This window comes from Lepidochelys olivacea (genome assembly GCF_965140295.1).
Source record: "Lepidochelys olivacea isolate rLepOli2 genome assembly, chromosome: 1".
In the NCBI taxonomy this organism is placed as follows: Eukaryota; Metazoa; Chordata; order Testudines; family Cheloniidae; genus Lepidochelys; species Lepidochelys olivacea.
Genome location: NC_140411.1, coordinates 116,938,284 through 116,966,173, shown reverse-complemented (window position 1 = coordinate 116,966,173; position 27,890 = coordinate 116,938,284). Strand labels below are relative to the sequence as shown.

The 27,890-nt window shown below is 43.6% G+C and overlaps 1 protein-coding gene across 7 annotated transcripts in view; it reads left to right on the top strand.

The window, feature by feature from the left end:
• GPR45 (G protein-coupled receptor 45) overlaps positions 1-27,890 on the top strand; it is a 52,046-nt gene that overhangs the window by 16,372 nt on the left and 7,784 nt on the right. For 2 of the 7 annotated variants that reach the window (XR_014712478.1, XR_014712479.1), the window contains exon 2: positions 5,599-5,755. Coding sequence is in view for 5 of the 7 variants with exons in the window: in XM_084634884.1 (XP_084491010.1) it covers positions 14,012-15,127 (1,116 nt within the window). In the remaining 2 variants the exon portion in view is untranslated. Of the gene's footprint in view, positions 1-5,435; positions 5,492-5,598; positions 5,756-11,847; positions 11,934-13,733; positions 18,146-25,494; positions 26,572-27,890 lie in introns of those variants that run through there. The other 5 variants (XM_084634885.1, XM_084634884.1, XM_084634887.1 and 2 more) reach the window with 5 other exon arrangements.

The following is a 27,890-nucleotide window of genomic DNA, read 5'->3' as shown; positions in this document are numbered from 1 at the left end:
CCACACCCCCACTACTCCAAGAGGAAGGTGGGTGCAAGAGACTGAGTGACTCTAAAACATACCTACTTCAGTATAACTACATTGCTCATGGGTGTTAAAAATCCATGTGTGTGGATGTGGGTCTGGGCTGCTCCCGGGGCAGTGTAATTATACACTCCCCATTACTTAAGTCTTCCGGTAAGACCAAATCTAGTTCATGGATATTAGCTCACATCAGAGGCTTGCTATAATTTTGTGCCACTCAAAATACTTCATGGCCCGGAGGCTGTATTTAACACAGATGGCTCTTATCGCTGTGTATATATATAAGTACCTTAGTTGAATGCACTCTTGGCTAATCTTTAACCAAGTACATTTTAGTGAAGAACTGATATTTCATTATAACAGGAAGCTTTCAGTACCAAAAGGTTAAGTGGTTCATTTAAATATTGCCCATGTATCTTTGCCATGTAAATTTTTTTTTTAAAATTTGCCCCTCTTGTGGCCAAATCTCACAGGCAGTGGATAAAAATAACGGTAGGTTACGGGAGTCTGTTGCCATGACATCATTTTACTGGCATTCAGCATGTAGAAATTTTTTTAACATTTTCTCTGTAAACTTTTATCAGCATGGATCCTCATTCAGCCTAATAATAACCTGGTAATAGGCCATCCTACGATGGGAATTATCGATTGGCTAGATCTGAAGCATTTGCTTTTAGAAGCCCTAAGGGATTAGGGGGAAAGCATTCATGATATTCAGATAGCATCAAAAGCAGCAGCTATAGCTAATGGAGATAGAAGAGGGTCAAATTCTCTGCATCCATTTACCCCAACAGAGAGCTTGGCTCCGAAGTCACTGGGAGGGGAAAGAGAGTAATCAACCTGCTGAATGCCAGTTAAATGATGTAAGCAGACTCCCATAACCTGCCATTATTTTTACCCACTGCCTCTCAGCCTTGGTCACAACAATGGCAAATTAATGTTTCTTAGTTTATTCTAAACTTTGAGATCCTTGGATAAGGGTGCTATAAACAAATTATTATAATTTATTATTCAGTTTCCCCTATTCTCCTGTTCTGCTTATTGGGAGGGGGGAAAATGCACCAGACATATTGACTGTGTACTGTTCTGTTTTGATGCTTTGCCAAATGGGGAGCTATTTCACGAACTTGCCTTCCAAGTCTTGCAATATTAGTCTGTTTTGTTTTCATATACTAAAGGAGTAACAGTCTCCACAATAACTACAGTGGGGTTGTCCCTCCAGTGATGTGCATAGTAAATGATTTGTTCCGTCTGTCAGTGTTTTAGCAATATCAGTATTGATTGTTTAACGGAGTACCAGGCCTACTTAGTCCTTTCATCTTTTAAATGGGGTTCTGATACTTTTCCGTTGTATTTTCCATGTGTAATCCTTTATGCTAGTGACTAATTATGATCCCCTTATAAGTTTATACCTCCGGAAAACAGATGTTACTTATCAGAGCGATGCAATTCCAAGAGAAATGTGGCTTTGATTTAGAGGTAGAGGTGTGAGGGTTGATGGGCAGTTGGAGGGGAAAGGGTTCAAATCGAATTCTTTGGATTATGTTGGATTTCTATTTAAAAGGTTGTATTTGTCTGTAAGCAAATTGTGGACTGGTTTCCGTCCCTTATAATTAATCCTAAAATGTTAATAAATTCAAGTATTTTTTCCTGTTTAAGTAAAAAAACCTTTTTGTTTAATAGGTAAGGTAGAGTGGGGGCTTCTTTAATTTCTTTCCATTTCTTATTTACACCAGTTTAGAATCTTAAGCATTGATAGAGTGGCCTATGGGAGTTGGTCCGAGCATAACTGAATCTATATTAGGGTAAGAGGATCTCATTTCTCCTTCCCCTCTGAGTTGGAGCCACTGGCATACCTGAAGCTCTCTGAGACAGTGACTGTGGCTTATTATATGTTTACACAGTAGGCCCAACCTCACTGTGCCTGTGGGTGCTATTGCAATATAAATGTTTAATAATACAAATCCCTATTTCTTTTTTCCAGAGTGCCTCACTACAATTTTGAAGTAGGGGAGGAGTATCCAATCCATTCTTTCCTTAGAAACGTGCCTATTTTTTTTTCATTTACATCACTGTAAATCAGGAATGACTCCACTTCAGATAAGGGAGTTACGCCAAAAAATGAAGGCAGAACTGGGCCCTGAATCTTTAAAGAATTTCTCAGAAGAACATCCTTCAGAGAGTGTCGTGAGGAGAAGAACACTTTTTGTCTTTTATTGTTGGAATGAGTTGAGTTGGACTCTGTGCTGCAGGAATAAACACCAACTGCTCCTGTTTGAAAGACCCTTTTTTCTCTCTCTCATTTTAGAAATTCAGATCCTTACATTCCTTGGAATACAATCTCCGTGTCCTAGTTAATGTCACTTGTATATGGGCTGCGTCCAGCTAGATCTTGAGTGCACTTGCCCATATCCAGCCAAGCACTTAAGCATGTGCCCATGAAGCATGTGCTTAAGTCCCATTGACTTCATGTGCTTAAGTGCTTTGCTGGGGCAGAGTGCTCAGCATCTTGCAGGATCCTGTTCCTGGACAGGGATCAGGACCTCCATATTATGAGCTTGTGCAGCGGAAGGATATATAAACATTTGAGAAATATTCTGGCATTTGTTGAATAAAATATTCAGATTTTATTACATAAGATTTAGCTTCAGCATCACACCAACTAATCTTGCTCTCTGTTGGAGCTTGTCCTCTGTTTCCTTTCATGTGTCACTTCTGCCTGTTCAATCAGCAGAATCCAGCTTTGTGTGCTGGGTCAGTCTGAGTTTAGTGGACCTCCAAAGTGCATCTTTCAGCAAACCTCTTCAGGATGTCGCTAAGGATCAGGCAACTAAGTAAAGTGCTTGAGACCAGAAATGCAGTCAACGATTAGGCTTGGAAAAATACAAGGAGAGCACAAATTGAGATCAAACAGCATGTACAGAAACAGGAACTAAATGAACTGGGAACAATTTACAAGTGATATTTATTAGGAGTGTGCATTTCCTGCAAGTAAACACAGCATCCTCAAGAGGGAAAGAGCTGCATTTAATAGAGATTTTGCAAGCTCCAACTACAGGAAGAAGTGGTGGATGAGTGCACAGTTGTTGATGCATCTTCTCTGCTCAGTGGTTTAACATCAAGTGGAGAACTTATAAAGCAGTCCGTGTGTAACTGCAGTGTGTGAAAAGTTAAAATCTGCGGTCTTTGGACTGCTCGTCTGTTGAAACCAAAGGCATCAGAAATAAATTAACCAACTATCCAGGCACAGTTCTTGGATATATGAACAAGAGCTGTATCCTGTGATGCATTTCAGTGCACAGCTGTGCAGATTTCTTGGATAGAGGCCCAGGACCAGGCAATTTGTAATGACGGATCACTGGCGGCTATTTCCTCAGAAGGTTGTCCCTCAGAGGCACAACAGTGCACATGTCATGAGCAGCAGCTGTCGTGGCGTGCAGGCAATGATATGTGAGTCTACCGTCCTGTGATCGTTACTCCATATGCCGTGTGGATGCAGACAATTGAAAAGCAAAGCATGAAGCAGGTTTTGGATTGGTTTGATTTTGGTGTCTGAAGTTAGTTTTATCAAGGAAAATGCTAAGTGCAAAATTGGTTGGAGAGTTGTTAACGTTTTGGCTATCTCATAATCTGACCCTCTCCACCACCACCACCCTTCCCCCTCCGACCCCCCTCCCCACAGCTAATTGTGAAGTGTTCAGATTCTAAGATGTTGAAAGGCACAGTGCTGTGAACACTCAATGTAATGCTGTTTATGGCATTCTATTATAATGCAAAACTGGAGATGTGGTAGATATCTAGTTTACAAGCTGTTTACACTCTAAATTGAGAAGCCATGTTATCATCTGCACATATGCTTTTGTCTTACATCTTCTAAGGCAAATACAGTATATTGTTTTTTGGCAATATCCATAAAGTATTACCAAAGCCAAGAAGTTTGCATGTGATGCATTGTCATTTCTCTCAGCTAGTCAAGCTGATGTTCTGGTTGGGCTTGGAAAGCAATTAGGAACAGATACACAGCAATGGCATTTCAAGGTCCAATCAGACCCTGCATAATTATGTATACTTGAATTGTTAGTTAGCTGTATGTTCTGAAATGATAAAACTGATCCAAATAAATTCAGCAAGCCCTAAGCCACAGTTAAATAAGCTTGTTTCTTAAACTGCCTATTCCAAAGAGTAAAGACCTCTATTCTCTCATAGAGGGTAGGAAAACTCTGACTCCATGAAACCATGGGGGTTCTTTTTTACAAGAAGGCAACTGAAGAAGGCTCATTGCTTAGTAGAACTGCCATATGCAGTTAGGTTGGCAAGAAGCACATTGTCCGAACATTTTTTTTCAATGTCTTGCATGCATTTCAGTCTTCATAGGTGGTCTGTCTAACGGTCATCTAGTGTAATCCACTTGTAAATAAGGTGCCATTTTTATTCTTGCTGTAAATATAGTGAAACTTGCTCTAAGGAACCACCTCAGTAGGTATTTTAAGCAACTACTTTAAAGTACCCTGAAGGTTTCCAGTACCATCTTCTCCAGCCTTTAGTTAAACCATCCGTGTTAGGCAACTGTTTTTGCTGGTCACTGGAGGTTGCTTACGGTAGTTTCAAATTCATTGCCTTCACTCCCCTGAAATCAAACCATCTTTTTGTTGTTTAGCTTCCCACCATCCTCACAGTGGCTTAGCATATGTGGATGATTCATTTATTCTTTGCAATGCATTGCTTGATTACTTTTTTCTGCCTCTATAACCTTGTTTTCATTTTCACAAAAACTTATTTAGACTCTAAGATTGTGGTGAATCCTCTATAACCTTTCTGTTTGTTGGAGATCTAGTTATTATTAGATTGTTTGTTTACTTCTAATTCTGAAGTTTAATTATGTTTTTCCTTCTGCCATTGGTACAGGTGCAGCAATTAGATGGCATTAAGCCTGTCTCAAGTTAATTTAAATAGGCTTGTTATTGCCCTTTTTTATATTTTAGGTACTGTAAATAAATCTTTTTTTTTAAGTGGATTGGATTGAAGTTGATGAATCTTTGGTGTTCTACTGCTTTAGTACTACTGAGAAATTTCTTGCATTGCCAGTATCATGGCTTATTAACCAGTTCAACCCAAACCACCCTCTTCCACTGAGGTTGAAAAAGCCAGAGTTTAAAAAAAGAAAAAAAAGGTAGATGGTGCACATGTACACACATGTGCTCGCTCTCTTTGTTTCACTGTACATTTTGATGTATTTACGTGCATCTTGTAGCTGTTCCCATATAAAGGGAGCTTGCAGAAGTGGTATAATCAACTAAGATAAATGAACCTCAGCAAAGGGGGTGGGGAGAAACAGTTCCAAGATTCCCGGGGCAAAACTGGTTATACGAAGTTGTTTGTGAATGTACTGATCTGGTTTCCTTGGCAACAACTGAGATGAAGGTTGAGAACAGCAGTTGCGTTCAGGGAGCCAGTTCTGTCTATGACAGTAAGGAAGATATCGGTTAATTCCTAGATTTAGCAAATGAGAGCCCTATTTTGAGAGTGTTTGTGTATAAAAGAGCAAGAGAGTAAACTTTCCCCTGTGATTTACAGGAAAAGAGTCTCTTCCACATGTAGACCTCTTCTGTGCAAAAGGAAGTGTCAGCTGCCCCTGCAGCACCATCTCCCTCCATCTTTGGACCTGAAGAGAGCTACCTGAAGATCTCTAGATCCCCATGTGGGGAGAGCATGGACCAGGGCGGGGAACCAGGTAGGCAGGCTTTGTTCAGTCCCTGCGGCAATGAGCTGAGGATCTACAGAGGAGTTAGTGCAGTCTCAGACGACATTAACTCTCAGCTGCTTCCCTCTGTGGTATGGTATGTGGGTGCACATCACTTGCAACTGCTTTTAGTGCATCTTTAAATTTCTAGGAGTCTGGCTAGCTGCAAAACTGCTGCTATTTTCTGGTGCAGCACATTGCAGAGGAAACATGCATCGTGCACTCTCCTGGGGAATCTTATTTTTATTTCTTTTTGTTTCTATTTAGAGCTGTGGAATGGATTCAGTGGGCGTAAGTATAAATTACTATAGAGTACTTACTCCTTAGTGGAGTGAAACCAGACTCTGGGGTAATATTTCAGTCCTGGTCATGTGTGGAACTCTCAGTAATAGAAATTAATTATGCAGCGTGAGTAGAGACCATTCATCTATGTTCTCCCTTGACATTCGGAACACGTAATGTATTTACTTGATTTAGTGCATGAGGACTGAAGCGTAACAAAGTAAATTTATCTGAGACCCCAAATTTCAGTAGGCGGTTCATTCAATCCTACCTGAAATAACATTTGGTTTAGTAGTTAAATCTTGTTACAATGAATACTTCATTTTATAAAATATATGCCAAAGTATGTTTTCTTTTCAACTCTCCTGTACTTAACTACTGTCAAAAAAGACATGTATTTTGGTCCTGTGTTTGCAAGAGGACTGTTCACTGACCACTGCAACATTAATCCATTAAGGATAGGAAAGGGGAACAAAAGCGTCTACAAATATTTGAGCAGTCAATGACCTTGAGGATGGAAAGGGTGATGCATAATTAGGAGTAGCAGAATGAAATTAAGAAAAGGAAACTCAGACTGGAAAACCAAAAAAAATATTTCTTGGCAGTGAGGTCTATCAGGGAAGAAAAAGTTCCAACAGTTGAGACGTAGAAAATTAGACTGAACAAAGAACAAGAAAATCAACTGTTTGTAAGACTCCTGCACTGGCAGATGATGTGTGTTTTCTGTTTCTAACTTTATATTATTGTGGCTGATTGAAGTCAAGTAAGTATGACAATTAATGGCAATGAGCCACATTTAGAGGTAAGTCTAAGTAAGTTTAGAGGGGACATTAACTGATGTAACTTACACCTACTTCCAGTAGCCACTCTCCAATGTCTGAGAAAATCTATGCTGAATATGTAACCCTAAAGAGAGTTGGGAGAAAAGGTCCCTTTAACTGCATATTACTTGCTCAGGCAGCTGTTGTTCCTCTCTGCTCGCCAGTCACCTTCTGCCACCTGCCTCCCTTCTGTGACCTGGGCAGGTCAGTCTCTTGAGAGTCCACCCAGTTCTTAGTGATTGTCAGCTCTTAATGACTTTCAGCTCTTAGGGTATGTCTACACTTACAGAGTTTCTGTGCTGTAAGTTTCACCAGTGATAGGGAACCGGTGAAAGTAAAGCACTGGTTTGTGTACTCACTCAGTTCCTCAGGCATCAGAGAGTGTTTACACTACCAGCATTTCCATCGCCGATGAGAGCAGCGCTGTAGGGAAGCTATCCCACAGTGCAGCTCTCTCAATAGGTCTTGTGGGAAGGTGGGGGTGAGCAGAAGGCATTCTGGGTCCCTGCTCAGTGCCCTGTGCTGCCCCATTACTTCCTTGTTTCTTTCGTGGCATTTTTTAAAAAATTCCCTGCTGTCTGGCTGCTTTCCCTGCCATATCTACAAGCAAAGGGAAAGGGAGTTTCAAACTTCCTGGGGCTTACAGGTGGGAGGGGCAGACATCCATTTACTTGGCATCAGAGCAGTGGAGATGCTGGCCAGAGTGGTCACTTTTGGAACTTTGACCCCCATTGATTCATATCCTTTGGAGGCCAAAAGGTGTTTACTCTGGTAGACTGTGTCTTCACTTTCACAACAGTGCAAAAAGAACAGCAGTAAGAGCTATATGCCTCTCGTGAAGGTGGCTTTCTTTTTGTGGTGAAATTTCTGAGCTTCACTGCAAAAAGTCATTAACAAGTGTAGATGCTCCCGCGGTTTTAGCGCAAAAAAAGGACCTTTTTGCACTTTAAATAAGTGTAGACATAGCTTTAGTGAAGCAAGCTGGGCAGAAATGCTGTCCCACGAGTGTTTTCAGCTCTAGGGAGTACTTAACAAAAGACTCTTAATGGAGCCTATTTAGCTCTGTCTTTGAACAGTGGGGAGGAACAGGTTAAACCAGATTGGGGACCCTTAGGGAGAGGCCACACCTCCTGGCTAGGACACCTGTCTCTACCCCTCTTACTTTCACAGGGTTCTGGCATTCGAGCCCCTGGCTTAGCGAGTTCTTGTCAACTGAGGGTGACCCCCTCAATCAGGACCGGCTCAGCACAGTTCTGCTCCCCTTTACTCATACAATAAAGATAACATTAATAACATTACCCCTCATTCAGTACTACAATGATTTGTAACCCAACACCAGCCAAAGCTGATCACTTTGAGCAACACAGCTTCTGTCTGCTGAATACCTTCGCAGAGTAGATGTGTTCATGTAAATATAGTTTGCTCCTGAAGTCTCTCCCCCTCCACAGATAGCCGTCAGGGGAGAGTTCTTTCAGATCCTGCTTACATTAATATGCAAAACAAAAGTGATCCACACTAAGCAATTAGAGTTCAGGCCTGCAAGAGACCGAGTGCCTCATAGCATCAGACCATGAGAGAATATCTTGAATTCAGTACTTGAGCAAAATGAAAGGGTTGGGAAATGAAAATTTACAATCTATTAGCTGGAGTATCAAGACTCCTTTCATGCAGTGTATGAAATACTGCCACTTCAGCCTTTTTAAAATTTTATTGAATAGTCTTCAGTCAGAATCCTTACTCCCCTAGCCAGGAAGGCCAACTGCCAACAAATCATATGATCAAGCTAGTTCACCTTTGCTACCCTTAGCACTAGGGAAAGGCCCCTAGGAGAGGTGGAGAAGTTTCTTGCAGAGTCCCAGGCAAGTTTACTTTTATCCAGACAATTCACCAACTTTCTTAAAGAGGTGGCGCAGAGAGCAGCCAGACCCCCATTGACTCATACTGTCCAAAAGACAAGGCGGTAAAGTCTGTTCCACAATGTAACAATTTTTTCTTGCATGGGTGGGTTCCCCCCCCCCTTTAGAAAAGACACATTTTAGAGGAAAGAAAGCAGATAGAATCTGCAGCAATAATAGAATCAACTGCTGTCAACTCTGAGGGGTTTTCTTATTGATGAGGGTACAAGCACTTTCAGATTGAGGGCTGGTTTACCGTTCAAAAAACTGTACTGTAATCAAAGCCTGACACAAGTGTTCTGGTATGACCATTACCACAGCAAAAGCAATATGGACAAGATTACTGGTTGAAAAATATAGTTCATGGGCTTTAGGAAATTAAAGCAAAACAAAATCAAAGAACATCATTTTCGTTAAAATTCTGTATAAGAGTTTAGAGTTGAGATTCTGTGCTGAGCTTCAATTAGGTGCTTTAAACCTTTTTTTTTTTTTTTTTTTTTCATCCTGCACTCCTGGAGGCTAGAGCAGCCACAGGCATGGGCTGTGTAAGGACATGACTTCACGGCCCTTGAAGGTGTGATTGTAATGGAGCTAGCACAGGTAACAACAATAGTGAAGCTATGGTGACACAAGCTTATGTTTGGCCTATCAGCCAGAGTACAAGCCCACTGAGGACCCTGGGTATGTGCTTGAATTACCAGTCGGTGCTGAAACCTGTGCCATCACATCTTCTCTACTTTTGTTACCCATACTAGCTAGTTTTAAGCTAGCTTGGGTATGCCTACCTACCACTGCTACAGTCATACCTTCACATGGTGGTGAAGTCATATCCTAAAGTTAGCCTTTCCTGGGCTGCCCTATGGGCTACAGTGCTGGCTGAAAGCTCTGAAGTGCTGTATTCTGCATCCCCTGTCCACCTTGCACCCGCCCCCATCACAACCCCACCATACTCCCTGTACCCAGCCTTGGGAAGAAGTACACAGAAGGCTGCCTGTCTTCCACCATGCCTATGAGGGGAATCCTTGCAATGCTCCCTGGAAAATGGCTTTTAAAGTCTTTTTGTGGCTCCATCCTATCTATATGACACAAAGGGACCAAAGCAGGGGTGAAGATCTCACCCTAGATTTTCATCACAAAAACAAGCCATTTTCAGTTGTAGAAAATCAAAAGTTGTTTTCTGATTAAATCCACCCAAATAGCAATGAAAACTAATTGTTTTCTTGCAAAAACTTCCATTTTTGTCAAAATAGCCATGATTTTTCATAAAAAATAACTTAATTTGGCCATAGTGGACAACTTTATTTTATTGCTCAGAGACTCTCTCAAGCCATGAAAGACATTCCTAGAACACAGTCTGGTATGGAGAAATAGTTTCATGTCGTTACGGTGTGTCTGCATGTGCTTGGTAGGAGGTATGTGTGTGCATGTGCACACATACCTCTTCATGCTTTTCTTTATTCCCCTTTTTTCCTTCCTTGTGCATCTCTCTTCTCCTTTTTTCTTCTCCTGTGGGGTGAGACTTTCCCCCTTCACGCTTCATTACTGCCATTTTCCTTCCTTCCACCTTACTCAACTTTTGTACTTTATTTCCTATACTGACTTGGTGCTCCCACCTTCCATCTTGCTCTGTCAGCCCCCGCCCATGGGTACATGAGGGCCTGGTACAGACATCCATCCTCATGCAGACCTGGGGGCCTCACAAAGGGGATCTTAATAGTATTGAACATTTAAAAAGGATAATTTAAAATATGAAGACCAAGCAAATTATTCATGGCTTTTTTTTAAAAATAACTCCAGTGATTCGTGCATAAATGGCCGTGATAGCAGACTGACATTTTTGCTCTGTCTTTATAAAGCACTAGTAACTCAGACTGAAATGTCAAGTTCTTGGAAACAATATAGATGAGGTGAAATACTGGAAATTCTTGCTGTGGCATTGAAATTAGTCATATTAGACTTTTACAAAAGATGAATTGATGAGCCTATGGTGATGTGTGTGCCTGTGCAGAGTGTTCACATATTTTGAAACACTGTTAACGGATCCATTTAATATAATGGACCTCAATGGGGAAGACATTTGAGTCATTTACTTATGGACAGCAAATGCTCTTCCCAGACTGTAGTTACGGGTTTGGAAATTCATTTTTTTTTTCCAGTTATGATACTCAAACAAAAGTTTGTCCGTCATTTGGAAGGTACACACAGGCTTATCTAATATTTAACACTTGTTTATGAGCTAGCACAGCCACCAAAGCAGAGGGAAGGACCCTGAATAAATATTAACAGAATAATTGGAAGGGTGCTGCAGTTAGAAGTAAAGCTACCACTGGAAATCTTTCCAAATCCCAAGGAATCATTTAAACCTAGAGTCACAAAGGTACTTCGGTGCCTAGAAAAATCACAGGAACACATTGCGATCACAAATCTTGAGTTAGGCGTCTAAGCTCCCTAGATGGTGAAGGGGCAATTCACAAAAGCCAGCACACCACTGTGAGGGGTATGCACTAAGCCCCACCCCTGTCAGGGAGATAGGTGCCTAACTCCGAAGCTTTACAACTGAGATCGGTACCTAAAGTGGATTTTTTCCACACAGCAGTGGGAGAGGGAAGACCTCCCTTACAACTTTTAGTCCCATGTTCCGGGTACTCAGCTGCTGTTTCCTTCACAGAGAAATGCTGAATGTAGGTTCATTTGAACAAGTGGAACTTTATTAAACCCTCCGGACAGTTCTAGCCTAATTTCTTCCAGCCTAACTCCTTGAATTTCTATTGTCCAGTCAAAAAATAGTCCCGACGGGACTGCTGACTGCAGTTCTACTGTCAAGATACACCTGGTTCAAGCCCCTTCTCTTGGGATTTGAACTGGGATCTGCCACAGCACAGTTGAGTGCCCTCACCCGTGAGCTGTGGGCTAGTCTGTTGTGGGTGGCCTCAATTTCTCCTGTTGAAGCTGTCCTATTGGGGATAAAGTGTTATCACAACAGGGGGGCTCAGTCATGGCTCTTCCACATCCCGGGTGGGTGCAGTAACCATTAGGCAAAAGTCATTTTTGTGTGCGCACTCAGCCAGTGACTCTTATTTATCCACAGTGGAACAACTTCAGCAGGAGAGACTAAAGGAGCCTCACAGCTAAGAGATGGCAAATCCCCATTTAAATCCTCTCTCCTCACAGGTAGGCAGGACTTGACGCCGGGGTCTCTTCCAATGTGAGTACCCTAACCACTGGACTAAAAGTTAGGGGGTGTGCCCTCCCCTCCTTTCCCTCACCATTTTGTGTAAGCGTGCCTATAGAACCTGATGCACTAGGTGAGTTTGAGCACACTTACCAGCTACGGCCCCACAAGCAAGTTTAGTAGAGGAATGCCCTATCATCCCCCAGTTCATGTATCACTCTGGGGCTTAGGCAACCGGACACTGAGCATGGAGTTGCAGTGAGCATGTGCAGATGTGGGACCATAGATGCCTAGGGAATGTCTAGTGCAATAATATAGTTGCCAAGAGAGGTTAGGCACCTACAAAGTCTGGAGGCTGCTGAGCGGGGAGGTTTGAATCGTAGTCAGGCCTGATTTGGGGATTTAGGCTCGTAACTTGTATTTCTCAAAATATAGCCAAATGATCTTGACTAAGCTTGTGGTTCAATATTAAAAAAGTTCAAGAGATCAAATAACCAAGCTCCACTCACTTATTGTCTAAAGACATGCAGTTCACTGTTCACAGTTGTGCTCCCATATCATGCATGTGAGACTACATAAATACAGTAACCTCTTTACAAGTTAGAGAGTACGCTGTGTCACCTGAGACTAAATTTAACCAACCAGCTTTTTGTCGTGTTCTTTTGGCACCATGGTGTACCTTTCCTTTGCTGTTTTGGGTACTGTATTCCAAACTAATTGCCCATGCAGATATCTCCATACTTGTACCAGGACAAACCACAACTGTATATTGCCTTTAACAGGTTTCCTGTTTTCCAGTGCCAAAGCTGACTTTAGCTTTGCAAAGTATTGTGGGATACTTGGCATAGGTGAACAGAATTACAGGAAGAACATGATATATGTCAGGTAGCCTAACTACACAAAGAATTCATATTTAATATCATGTGGACAGTATTAGTGGTGCATAACACTTTAGTAATGTGGTGTGTGTGTGTGTGTGTGTGTACATAAAATGTGTTGGTGAACAGTAGCCAGTTAGGGGCTTAAGTCCTTTTGTGAATCTAGCTCAGTGTAGTATTGCTATTAGCAGAGTAGGATTACGTGCTGTTTTACACATGAGTGCATAAACAGGTAAAAGGCACCCAGGTATGAAGGGCAGGGAAGGCACAATTGTGAGATGAGACAGGGAATAAGAAATAAATCTAGGGAGGTAACTTCCTCTCTCCTTTGTAATCACGTGTCTTCTGGACATTCCAGGGGGCTTATTTTTCTTGTTTCCATTTGTCATTTATTTTCTCCATAGGCATTTCTATGGTGCATATTACCACAGAAGGAGTATGTGGCCTCTCTAGCATTCCTAATCCTACCAACAGTCAGACAATGGAGTAGGCAGGGGAGTTTAGTGGCTGAATATTAACCCATACAATGTTTTCAGGAAGGATTTGAAGAAGTACATTAGACCTTCCATTTGATAAATAGAGATAGTGGAGCAGACCACAGAAACTTTGAAATAAGACCTGATAAGTGAAAACCTGAAAAATCATTCAAACATCCAGAAACTTCAGTCATTTGTTTTCTCTGACCAGGTAATGTGTGGGTCTAAGCGTATCTAATAAATAAAACTGATATTGCATCTATTGGTGGTCTTACTAGAAAATGTAATTCTTTTATCGAACACTGGAAGCATGTGCTGTTTGGACATCTGACTATCTTTACATATAAGGATTAAAGGAATTTATTCATCATCATTGCATGTATCCCATGGTCCTTGAACAGATGCAGAGAGTGACTTTTGTGATTCACCTTCCTATTTTCTCTAGGTCAGAGATTCACCAAGCAAATGTCCTTGAAGATGGATTCAACTCCAACTCCAATAAACCCTGAAGTTACTTGCTGTTTGCTAAATATTAGCTTTTGTTCAGCCCTCCTGATATCTGAAAAATATTTCCTCAAAGACAGATCTCTATTTTACCACAGCTATCTGCAGACGTTTCTCCATGGCCTTTTTCTGGCAGGCAACATGAAAAAATGGCAACAATCAAAGCATTAACAGGAAGACTTTTTAGCTCTTCTTTCTCCCACTTCATGTTTGTCAGGGATGGCATGCAACAACACTCCCATAGACAGTGATGTTGCTCTCAATCAGAGTACCCCATCCATAGGCTCCAGTTACATAGCTCAGCCTGCCCCATTCAGGATATTGTTGGTAATAATAATGGTATTCATGATTGCCGTTGGATTTTTTGGTAATGCCATTGTCTGCCTCATTGTCTACCAGAAGGCAGCCATGCGTTCAGCCATCAACCTGCTGCTAGCAACTTTGGCCTTTTCTGACATCATGCTGTCTTTGCTCTGCATGCCTTTTACTGCAGTTACAATTATTACAGTGAACTGGAACTTTGGAGCTCACTTCTGTAGGATATCGGCTATGCTCTATTGGTTATTTGTCTTGGAAGGAGTCTCTGTACTCTTGATCATTAGTGTGGACCGTTTCTTAATTATTGTTCAGCGGCAAGACAAGCTGAACCCTCACCGTGCCAAAGTCCTCATTGCCATGTCTTGGGCACTGTCCTTCTGCATTTCCTTTCCTTCAGTGATTGGACGGACCTTTGTGGAAGTACCAGCCCGGGCTCCCCAGTGTGTTCTGGGGTACACTGAATTTCCTGCTGACCGAGCTTATGCCGTGATGTTAGTTGTGGCAGTTTTCTTCATGCCTTTCAGTGTCATGCTGTATTCTTACCTTTGCATTCTAAATACCGTGCGGCGCAATGCCCTAAGGATCCACAACCATGCTGAGAGCCTTTGCTTGGGCCAGGTGAGCAAACTAAGCCTCATGGGACTACAGAAGCCTCAGCAGATGAATGTGGACATGAGCTTCAAAACCAGAGCCTTCACTACAATTCTCATTCTGTTCATTGGCTTTTCACTCTGCTGGCTTCCACACACCGTGTTCAGCTTGCTCTCTGTGTTTAGCAGACAGTTCTACTACAGCCCTTCTTTCTACATCACCAGCACCTACATCTTGTGGCTGAGTTACCTCAAGTCAGTGTTTAACCCTGTCGTCTACTGCTGGAGAATCAAGAAATTCCGTGAGGCCTGCATGGAGTTCATGCCTAAAACATTCAAGATCCTTCCTAAAGTGCCTGGACGAACAAAGAGGAGAATCCAGCCAAGTACAATATACATCTGTAGTGAGACCCAGTCAGCTGTTTAGGAAGAAGCTGTGGGCCAGTGAGGGAAAAGTTATGAAAGGACTGGTTAAAGTGGCAATAGTTCATTTCTACTATTTACTTTCTGCAGTTGCCACAAATCTTTAAAAGGATGCTGTGCTCCATTGTTCTGTGTGTTAAGATTGTATTTCTAACTTCCCCAAGCTTACAAATAACTCATTAGTACTGCTTCAATTAAAACCACTTGGGGCAATAATGTTGCAATACTTGGTGCCGTGTAAAAATGTCACTTGTGACCAAATATATAGTCACACACCAATAGCTCTAGAAGCTGGTACTAGGTGGGATGCATATGGCCACTAACACATTTTTATATTGTGACAATGACTAACAGTTGTGTAGCTTTTCATTTTTTAAAATAGCCATAGCTGTCATGTCCTGTGCAGCTCCCCAAGTGAGATTTTTCATGGAGGAGCTTTTTCTCACTGTGCTTGTCTTCTATTACCTAATTTGTTCATTGACACTTGTATACACTTTCCATCAGAGAATCTTAATATAACACATACCTGTGAGATGGCTCTTACCTCCATTTTACAGATGAGAAACTGAGGCACATAAAGGCGGTCTCGGGGGACACTGCCACTCTATTGCAGACCAGAAACAGAATGCTGAAGTCCTGGCTTCCAATCTCATGCATTGACCTGTAGCCTATCCTTCTTTTATTTCTATCTTCAGCATTCTCTCCTCTCTTGGTTACATACGTTCATTTCCTTTTGTGTTCATCGCTCTTGTTTGACCTAGTTCTTTCTCCCCCTGCAGAGGCCTTTGTTTTCCAGTTCTACCTTCCCAGCATTTTCCTTGTCACTGCCCTCTGGTCCTGTCCTACTTCCCCAGTTTGTCAAGCTGTATCCTGTATCTCACCCCAAGATTGGTCCTTCCATGCATGCCATGCGTGTTATCTCTCCGTGATCCTGTCCCTTGCGTAGGGAATGTGGTGGTGGTACATGTGCCTCTTGGCCCTAAACGGCAACAAGAGGTAGATGCGCAAGAGAACCCATATGAAGCATCCAGTGCTGGTTAGCTTTTCCTTCATGCTGCCTGCTGCAATATGCTGCTCTGAGGGATCGAGAGAGCAGTGAGAAAAAGGAAAAAGTCTGGACTCCCTCACAGTAGGAGGAGGAACAGCAAGGGAAACCTTCAGTCCACATGACCCTGTTTATGCATTCAGCTGTTATGTGTGACAGGAACAGCTGGGGCAGATGCATGATTGTCATGCCAGCAGTGGCCTTTAAATTGCTTAGACTTGGTGCACTCAAGCTAATTTGCAATAACCTGTTTTGTTAAAGATTCAAACGCACAAACTAAACTGCTCTAAAGCAGTCCCATTCAGTGCTACCAGTCCATGCAGTCAGACCAGCATCGTCTCATGAACAAAAGCTGCTGAGAGAGCAAACAGGCTGTATGGAAAACTGCCTAGTATTCCTGTTTCTTACAACCTAAAGCCAGCTTCCCTCATGTTAGGTACATAACTAGGATTGGCAGATATATATTTTTTTTAAATCCCATTTTCCCCATAGGGAGTTGTTCTGCCATCATCTTTTCCCCCCAAAAGAACAATTTAAGACTTGGTACAATAATTCAAGAAAACATCTGACATTGAGGGATCTATTGATCAGTGATCAAACTTCAGTGGAAAACCAAAGAATGGAAAACCTTGTGGTACAACCTTAGTTATAGAAAGACTATAAAGTTACTACTAACTAAAATCGGTGAAGCAGCCAACCACAGGGTGTCTCAGCTCTAGTACAGAGGTGCCCCTTTCTTTATCCCCTCTCGCAGGGAAGGTTGCATCAGTACTGAGAAACAATTAGATAGTTACAATAAAATGGCTGCAATGTCTGATTTCAGGGAGGCTGTACAGTTTAAAAAAAAAAATTTCAATTACTGTCCCGTTAGAATGGAGGATATGTTTAAAATCTATACCTAATTAAAACTATAGGTTTGGAGAAAAGTAGAGTACTCCAAATTATCTGAACATCATTCTAACATAGGGGTTAATGTTAAAGTGTAATAGCTGATGGCCTGGAAAGCAAGTGTCAAAAAATATGATTAACCTCACACTTTTTGCAAGATAGCATAGCCAGAGCTACTCTACAGTTGGATGCAAATGCAATGCCCAAAATTTGCATGGCCAGACCAGCTCCAGCTGTCAAAAACAAGTTAAGGACCAATGCTAAGGTCTTTTGGAGCCAGTGGCCTTTTCCAAATGCACATCATATAAGTAGCAAGCAATGATATGAAATAACAATCACGTTGACCCTATCAGCACACTGCACTGCAATGCTGCTGCATAATGATGTGATTGAGCAAACTGTAGATTGATAGCATGTATGAATTTGGCTCACAGGACAAGGTATTAAAGGTGACATCCACAACTTTGAGGACATTTGGCTGACTGATTTGAAAACACCAAGGCATGCACGTACATAATGCAACTGCAGTTGCAGTTTCTTCCTGAAAAGTTACACGTCCTATGGTTAGGAAGACAGAGCTACTTTCATGTGTCTGTAACAGTCCCTCCTCCCTAGGTCTGTGGGGACGGACAGAGGACTTACAACATCAAAGCAAAGACTGCCACCATTTGAGCTAAAGCAGTGACTAGCAGATGCCTGCTCTCTCATGAGCATCAAGATAGGGACATGTTACAGCTAATGTCATCCTAAAGACTAAACCTTTTTAAAGGGATGCATTGTGATGAGGTTTCAGAGTAGCAGCCGTGTTAGTCTCTATCCGCTGTTCCTCAGACGTTCTTGTCAACTGCTGGAAATGGCCCACCTTGATTATCGCTACAAAAGGTTCCCTCTCCCCCCACCCCGCTCTCCTGCTGGTAATAGCTCACCTTACCTAATCACTCTCGTTACAGTGTATATGGTAACACCCATTGTTTCATGTTCTCTGTGTATATAAATTTCCCCACTGTATTTTCCACTGAATGCATCCGATGAAGTGAGCTGTAGCTCATGAAAGCTCATGCTCAAATAAATTTGTTAGTCTCTAAGGTGCCACAAGTACTCCTTTTCTTATTGTGATGAGAGGCGTTTTTAGCAACTAGCTAGGTGTCCAAGCCACTGCCAATAATTGGGATGGACTATCAATTATTCTGCTTATTGCATTTAGCAGGCCTTTGCAGGCACTTAGCTTAACTAAGGCAAAGCTGGGAGGGAGGAGGCAGCAATCACATGGAATGTGCCTGAGTCTATGTCCTCTCTGATGCATCTGAAGAAGTGCTTTTTTTGCCCATGAAAGCTTATGCCCAAATAATTCTGTTAGTCTTTAAGGTGCCACCGGACTCCTTGTTGTTTTTTGTGGATACAGACTAAAACGGCTACCCCCTGATACTATGTCGTCTCTGATATGCTTGGGTAAGCATCTGTGAAAAACAGGAAGGCTATCTATATTTGACTTCTGGTGGGGGGGGGGTCAGACGGACATGAGACTGCAGACTCTTCAAAAACACATCTCTAAAACTAATGGCTTAAAAAATGCTTGCTTAATGTTTTTTCTTTGATTGACATGTTGTTGGTGTAATTGTAGCTGTTACTAACATAAATGGGGTAGACAGGTCTGAGGAATTTGGATTTCACCTTCTGGACATCTCTTGGAATCCCAGTGACAGGCGGATAGCTGGCCACTTGGACCTTGTCATTTGACCACTTGTGACCCCTCTAGGCCGTAGGTAACTAGTGTTTGCGGGTGCTGTATAACTAAGGCTGTGAGTTTGTCACGGAAGTCATGGATTTTGTGACTTTCCAGGTCCTCTGTGACTTCTGCAGTGGCTGGTGCAGCTGGCCCCACTGAGCAGTCTTGAGCCACTATGCCCTCTCCCCACAGCAACAGCAGGAGTTTGGGTGTGGGAGAGGCCTCAGAGCTGGGGCTGGGGCATGGTGGGGGGTAAGGGCTCTGGGCGATGCTTTCCTCGGGGGGAGGGGATGGCTCCCTAGAAGCAGTGACATCCCTCAGCTCCTAGGCGGAGGTGTGGCCAGGCTGATCTCTGCTGCCTCCACCTGCATGCACCACCCCCGCAACTCCCATTGGCCATGGTTCCCAGCCAGTGGAAGCTGTGGAGTTGGTGCTCGGGGCAGAGACAACACACGCAGCTGCCTGGTCATGCCTCCACCTAGGAACTGAGAGATGTCGCCACTTCCTGGGAGGCACAGAGCCAGGTAGGGAACCTGCCAACCCTGGCAACTCCCCTCCCCGCCCAGCACCACTAGGGGTCCTGGGGAGTCCCGCCCTCCCCCCCCGCTGCCCCAAAGACCCATGGGCCACCCTCCCCAGGACCTGCGGCATCACCAGGCTGCCCTCCCCACCCCAAGATTTAGTCAGGGGTATATAGTACAATCATGGACAGGTCACGGGCCATGAATTTTTGTTTCCTGCCCATGACCTATCCATGACTTTTACTAAAAATCCCTGTCACTAAAACGTAGCCTTATGTATAACCTATTGTGTTTGTATGTGCTTGAGACTAAATAAAGCAGAGACTTTGAGTAAAGGCATTCTGGTGAGAGTGCTGGAGACTAATAAAGTGAGGGCTTTAAGTAAAAGCTCTTGATTTTGTGTGATTTATGCCAGCCATATAGCAGAGGGAGGTGCTGCATCTCCCTTGGTTTATTTCCTGCTACTGCCTTGCAGAGAGTAAAGTTACTGAGTGCTTTGCATTTAGAGAGCCCCACGTAACAGATTTTGAGGCCACAGCAAGGACGGCTGAGAGGAAGGAGATGCTGGGCATAAACAGTTTGTTTTGTTACAGTAGAGATTAGAGGACTGCAGGACAGGGTCACTCTCTACACTTCCTGTGTTGTAGCTTGCGTGTCAATTGACAGGGCTCAGGTCGGTGACCTGGTTGAGAGAGAACTTATGCCCAAAGAAAAGGGAACTTTTGGAAAGATGGAGACACTCGGCGTGGTGTTGGGTAACAGCTTGACTGATTTTGTACAGGAACATGGTAATGGTTTTTGGAAGCTCAGTCTTTACCCTCCCTGGAGCTCTGTAAGCAATGGGGAAGCTGGGTCCGGGTGGGAATGTGGATGGCAGCAACAGTATTCGACAAAGAGAGATTGGGGTTGAAGGAGACGGTGCAAGAGTTTGAAAAAGTGAAAGCCGAATCAGATCCCCTCAGAGCAACCACGTTGCCTCAGACAGTACAGCAGCAAGCCTGTGACAGTGAGAGAGAGAGAGTGAGGGGTTGCAGCAGGAAGTATTTGAGTTGCAGAAGCAGACTGATAGCAGCAAGGTGAAAGTTTTACTGAACAATCCCAGGATAAGATCCAGGCAGATCAGGGAGAAGATAAGAGTCACTGTTGTGCTCTCAGAGCCATGTGGGGAGAGCAGAAGGGAATAGCAGCTGCGATTAGAGGAAGTCGTAGTCCGGGAAGGGTCAACGGGTTAGAGGAAGACCCTGACTTGTATCCTTCTTATGATGATGAGAGGGATGGTCCCATGAGCTTCCTTTTCCCTTGGGCCCTGCTGGGTCGTCCCTGTATAGTCCCTTGCGTGAAACACTGGCAGAGTTGCAGATGCCCCCACCCATAGCCTCCATAATAAACACCATAATAAGGAAAATTGGTCCCCAAGGGAGTAACCAAGGAAGGGAAGATGATAGAGGTCAGGCCCTTCTCCCTTGACCAGGCTAGGGAAGCAGGGAAATCAGTTGGCCCGTTAAACCGGAGTACAGCTTTGGGATGGCTGGCTAGGGTAGCTGGCATCCCTGTCTCACTCTGGTGGCTGGGGTGGCTTTGATCAGGGAATACATGACCCCAGAGGATTTTGTAGGGCTCCCTTATACTATCCCGGCAGCGAGAGGAGAGTGGAGTTTTCACCTGCTCTTATATGCCTGGAGGATTGGCAACCCTAGAAGGTGCCCAAAGGCATATTAATTTGCAAGAGCAGGTGACAACCCCCACTCTCCTCTTGATGCTAGGATAGGGACAGGGGTACGGATTCCCAGATGCTTGGACCCACAGAGCCCCACTTTTCTTTAGTTTGTTAGATTTGTTGTTGGTGGCTGTATTTTGTTTGTGGCTTAGGTTTTCCTTCCTAAGTCATTCTTTACACACACCCTTCTCTCCCCCCGGCCCCCATGCTTCTTTCTATATCCCCCTCTCCCCACCCTCCGTTGCTTCTTTTCCACACACTCTCGCTGCTGCTTCTTTGTGTGTGTGTTTTGTTTTAAAGGTTAAGAGAAATAGTAAATTAACAAAAGAAGGATCAGGTCCCAGATTATTGTTTATTATCAGTCCAAAATCGGGAGGTTCATGGTGTATGTGAAATTTGAAGGGGTGGTGTGTGTACAGAATTTTTTGTTAGATACAGGTGCCACTTATTCCTTGATGAGTACCCAGAATAAGAAACTGATTGAACCTCCAGCTGGAGTTAAGACCTGACAGGGATTTAATGATGCAGAAAGCATTGTCCCCTGTTGTAGGAAAATTCCATATAGCATGGGGAAATAAGAAAAATAAAAGGGCGATTTGGCTTAATGGATTTGGGAAGGGAAGGGATCCTGGTAATTGATGCCTTGAGGGAACTAAGAGTGCTGATTGATTTCGCTAATAGGGTTCTGTGGGAACTGCCTCCTGGTACATACTGGGAACCAGTGGAAATGTCAGCAAGTTGCTGGATAGCAGCCCTTAAAGCATCTGACAAACTGGAGTAGCCCAAATGGTACAGAAACCTCCCGAGAGGTGCAGGCCAAAAATAAAATACAATGTGTTAAAATTGATGCAGAAGTCTCAGGCCCCAATCTCCCAACCCCAGAAGCAGTATACGTGTCCCAAGGAGGTAGAAGCCAGCCTGAAATAAACAATTGATGGACTGTTGAACCAAGAAGTTTTAGTGGAACAGTCAAGTCTTAATGCTGCTTTATGGCTCGTCCTAAAGAGAGATGGCAAGACTTGGAGGCTTGTGGTAGATTTCCGTCCCCTTAACCAGGTGACCTTGCCAATGGCTCCCATAGTGGCCAAGTATAAGGAGGTAAAGGCCTCCATTGTAAGAGGGGCCCAGTGGTTTTTTGTGTTTGATTTAGCCATTTTTTGTTGTTGTTGCTATCCCTTTACATTAGAACAGCTACTATAAGTTTGCATTCACCTTTTGGGGAAGCAATTGTGTTTTGCCAGAGTTCCCATGGGCTGGAACAATGCCCCTAATTAGTAAATGTCATGCCCCTGTAGTCAAGATGTGGGATGGGATGCCTGAGAGTGTAGTTTCTTATGTGGATGAGATCCTGATCTGTACTTAAACCAGGGAAGAGACTCTGGAGGTATCGAACAAAGTGTTACAAAAGATTCAGGAAACTGGGTTAAAGGTTAGCCCAAAGAAAGCCCTGTTATGTTCCTAGCAGGTAAATTATTTTGGAGCAACCCTGGGACAAGAGGAGGCACCCCCGTGGTCAACAGAAGGCTGAGCTGATATTTAAACTACGAAGTCCCATGGATGTTACTGCTCTTAGATCCTTTTGGGGAATGGTTAATTTTTCCCAAGATTTTATTGAGGGGTTTCCAGAAAAGTCAGCCCCGCTGCATGAACTGTTAAAGGAGGGAACAGAGTTGGACTGGGGCTCTCAGCAACAGGAAGCCAGGGTCCAGTTAAAGCAAGCCTAAGCCCCTGCCCTTGCATATCTAAGGGTGAGAGAGTCATTTGTGCTGCAGTTGGCAACTACAGACGGGAGTAGGTGGGCTGTGCTGAGTCAGAACCATGGCGTGGGCCTCCAGCCCATGGCTTATGCCTCCAAGATTCTGAAGTAGAGATGGAATTCACTCCTGTGAAAAGGTGGTTTTGGCATGAGTTTGGGCTTTGCAGCATTGAGAATAGCTGGTGCAATTGTCCCATGTAATTGAAAACTGCCCATGCCCCAGTTAAATATGTACTCACTGGCAAAATCAACTGTCATATGCTAAGCCCTAAGCAAATCAGGGCTGATGAATTTGCCGAGCCTCAACTGGGTGCTCAAAGCAGTTAAAAGTTCAAGAGGCCCCTCCTGGGGAAAAAGGTGGGGGGGAGAGAGACAAACTCAAACCCACATGGGTCTAAGTAGAATATAAATTTAGCTGAAATGTTGAACAATACCTCCCACTATACAGTGAGGGGCAAGGTTTGTTTTGCTTTGTGTTTTAGATTAGTGACCATGTAAATGCTGGAAGTCCTTGGAGACGATGCACTCCTGTGTGTTGTTTTTGCTGGCTTGGGTGTCGTGATCCTGCTCCTCTGGTGGTGTGAGTTTGGAACTTGTGTTCGAGGCGTGGGGAAACTTCCCAAGGAGGACAGTGGTATACAAAGCAAATGATGCAGTGAAAATTAAGATCAACCCTGCTGACCAGAAAAGTTTGGAGCTAATACTGCCATTGCTTCCTGGAAGTGTTTAAACATCCATGGAACAACGACTCCTCTATCGACCCACCTCCAGATGCTGCAGTGGCCATCTGCTGCAGGAAGGGGGGAAAAAAAAGTAACACCAATATGGTTGGGTGACAAATGCTAGTTTTATTTTTACTACTTTTCCCATCTGTAAACACCCTTGTGTTCATGTATGGACTGACACCCCTAATCGGACAGCACCAGGGAAAAACAATTCACTTTAGGCTGCAATAGTCCCTTTCACCTCCAAACATTGGGCAGGAAAGTCTAGGGAAGGCAAGCCTACTGCTAGTGCCCCCAGAAGGGGAATAGAAGATTATCTTGTTCTGCATTTTGGAGGGCCTGGGTTCTCAGCACTGCAAACTAAGCACTGAGTTTTAACAAGATCATTTGCTGAGGCTTGGCTGAGAGCCCTGAGCTTTCGTTGGATCACAGCTTTAGTGCACCTAGGACTCTTTATGGGGATGACTGCGGCTATGTGAAGGACCCCTTTTTAAGGAAATAGCTGCAGATTTCTGAAGGACTGACTGCTGAGGGAAAAAAATGGAACAGATACAGCAATTTGCCCCACTTTCTCTGAGCCTGTCCCCTTCTTACCTCCTTTTCCTCTCTTCACTTTTGATTTTGAGTTGAAGTTAATAAAGCAAGTAATTTGCATAAAGGACTGATTCTGTTAAAAGTAACTCTTACCTTTCCTATATTTTTCTTCTTCCTACACTACACACTCTGCCTTTTTCTCTTATAAAGATAGGATTTGCTATACTTACCACTGCCACTCAAAATGGGGTGTATCTGATGCTTCAGAGAAATGTTAAAATGCACATAGCAACCTGTACAATGAACACTGGGGAGAACTCTCTTCCTTATGCAGTCCTTAGGTCTTGAAGTATAAGATGCTACTATTATGGTCAAGACTGTCCAGTCCTTTTACATTTTCAGTTTATTTTTTTAGTGGCAACATTATGTAAAGACACTTAATTATTCCTCAATGTAGTGCTCTTTAATGTTCTCCTAGTCAAGAGCAGAATAATGAGTGATGAGTTTTCACAATACCCTTTAATTGATAGCTTCTAGGTTTGTTTGTTAAATAAATTGTACCAGCTTTGAAATCTACTATGCAATTCCTACCACTCCTATCTCTTTCAATTTCAGCTTTTTGCATTAAAGGAAACAAAACTGGACAGCACGCTGGCTATTACTTAATAGAGTGTAATGTTCTATATTGTTTTCCCTTTGTAAATACAACCAAGGATCATTTTATTCATTGAGAAGATTAAAATTATATTTAAGGTGTCAGATGGCATACATATAGCAAAGCAATGAATTCTAGCATCCGGTACAATTAAAAGACTAAATCCTATGCCTTCAATAGGTAAATGTATAGTCAGTCTTATTGGGCTCCATTGTCCAACATTCTCAAGATAACATTCTTAAGCTAACAAAAGCAGAGGCCAATGATCATGAACATTACCACACCAGATCAGACAAGTGGTCCATTTAGTCTGGTATCTTGCCTCTGACAGCAGCCAGTAGCAGAGCTGCCGAGGAAGAGATAAAGAAACCATAAAGTGGGGCACAACTCTGAATAGCTTGTACAGAGTCTAAACATCTCATCTCTCTAACATGCTCTAAACCAACATAGGATAAAAATTGGAAGGGATGTGAGCTTGTCCTTCAGAACTTAAACCAACCTATCTAATGTAACCATGAATGTTTCCATCCATTTAGAGGCCCAATCTTTTCTGAATTCTAATAAGATTCTCTAAGATACCTTGAGGCAGTGAGTTTCAAATGTTCAGTACACAAAAAGGAAATCCTTTTTCTAAATCAGTTTTAGCCTTGGTGCCTTGTTCTTTTGTTGTGAGAAAGGGTAAAGAAGCCCCTGATTTAGCTCTCACCCTTCAAAGTTTTTTTATTCCTCATTTTTCAATGGACGAGGTCAGTCTCTCATGAGAGTCTAAAATAGCCTTAAAATATATTTCACCAATGATCATGATTTAACTTAGTTGCAGCTGTCAATTTTCCTGTATTTCTTTTTCGTGCCTTGCCCCAGAGAAACCTTCAACATGGATTTGCAACTTATGACAACTGTGTTGAGTATTTAAGGCCTTGTCTACAGAAGGAAGTTGCCCTGATTTAGTTTAAATCTGCTTTTAAAAAGATAGGCCTTGTCTACACTACAGAGTTTTGTCAACAGAAGTCAGCTTTCATTGACAAGACAGTGGAGGTGTACACACTACAATCCTCCTGCTGCTGACAAAATAAAACCACCTAGCCGAGAGGCATAGAACTTTTTGCAGCAAAGTTATATTGACTACGTGTCAGTGTAGACACTGTACTTGGTTATGTCACTGTAAATAGCTCCATGAAGTGTGCCACAATGCCGATCCTGACTGCTCGGGTCAGCAGTTCAAACGTCGATGTCCTGCACCCAGATACAGAGGCATCCATCCCTCCCACTTTAAAGGCTCGGGAATTTTTGAAAAACCACTTCCTGTCTGCTTGGCATGGCCAGCTCACATCTCACCTTCCCAGCTGACCATGGCAGCTCCAGGGAGCAAACGCTGTCCCACTTGGAGCACACCACACAGTTGTTGGATCTGCTGGCACTGTGGGGAGAAGAGGCTGGGCAGTCCCAGCTCCCCTCCAGCTGTAGGAATTTTGATACCTACAGTCAGATTTCTTGTGGCAGGCTGGATAAGGGCTATGAACGGGACACACATCAGTGCCATACGAAGATAAAGAAGTTGAGGCAGGCATACCAGAAGGCAAGGGAATCAAATAGTCGCTCTGGTGCTGCACCAAAGACCTGCTGCTTCTATAACGAGCTGGACACCATCCTCGGCAGCGACCCCACCTCCACTGCCAAGAGCCCTGTAAATACTTTGGTGGGGCTGGAGACAGCGGACATCAGAATTAATCCTGAGGACAAAATCATGGATGAAGAGGTCAAGTTGGAGGACTATGTAGAGCACACAGCAGGGTTGTCCAGTGGCACAGCGAGTCAGGACCTCTTCTCCACTTCAAAGGCGTCTAGCCAGTCCCACCAGTTGATGCTGCTCGGTTATATGAGGTAGAACCCTTCTTTGCTTTGTATATTCTAGAAGTGGGTGAAGGGATAGAAATATACAAGACTAGCTGTGGTTGCATGTGCTTCACATTCCCCTGTGCAGCTAAGCAGTGCGGAGGAACAGGGTGTGTGTGTTAATGCACAGTGAGATTTCACAGGAATCCTCCAGAGAGATCTGTAGGAAACTTTACTGGAGGTACTCACCCATCCTATGCCACAGGTTCCTTGGCAGAGCTGCTTTGTTCCTTCCCCTTTGTAGGGAGCATTCCTGTATATGCAGGGACCAACATGGCACATAGGTGAGCAGCATAGGGACCCGCTCTGAAGCCGCACACATGTAGGACATGCACCCTGGCATCCTTGTTTACTCTCAGGAGTGAGATATTGGCTTCAGTGACCCTCAGCTGTGGAAAATAGTGGTAGAGTTTACAATATGGTCCCTAGTCACCTGCAGTGATCCTCTTAAAATACCACCTACACCTTTTGCCACCACTGTTAGTCTAATGTATTTCAAAGTTGCTCCACCAAGTTCATCTCCGCTGTAGATCTACTTAACTAGTCAAATCAGGGATAATATGGCCAGTCATATAGCACCAGAGGAAGGCCATTAGAATTGCCAAATCTGGAATGCTCAACAACTACTTCTATTGAATCCCCATAAACTCAGTCAGGGGATAGGAAGGGAGGAAGCATGGTAAGTGACAAAAACTCCCCTTCCCCTGGCAAAAAAACCCCAAATTGCCTAGTGTTCAGGAACAAGGAAACCAATTTATCCAGGACTTGTTCAAAATTTTTATTATTTCATTTGACCACCTCTCTCAAGAGGCACAATTGAGTTACCAACGGGGGTGAAAGTAAGTTAGAGGACTTACCGGTACGCCGGAGTCCTGAGCAGGGGGCGTGGCCTCAACCAGAAGAGGTTTGGCCTTAACCAGAAGAGGCAGGGCCTTAAATGCCTGGGCCCTTTAAATCTCCAGCTGCCGCTACCGTAGCAGAGCCCCGGGCCCTTTAAATCCCTGAGGAGCCCAGGGGGCTCCTGACTGCTACTGCTACCCTGGGTCTCTGGCAGAGCTTTAAAAAGGGCCTGGGGCTCCGCTGTGGTAGCGGCTGCCGGAGCCCCAAGCCCTTTAAATCCCCACCTGAGCCCTGCTTCCTGAGCCCTGGGGTAGCCACAGCCAGGCTCTGTCAGGGATTTAAAGGGCCCCGGGGTCCAGCAGTCGCTACTGCCCCGGCCCTTTAAATCCACTCCGGAGCCCTGCTGCTGCTACCCCAGGGCTTTAAATTGCCCTCTAGAAAAGCCGGTCTTGGTACAGCGCACCGGC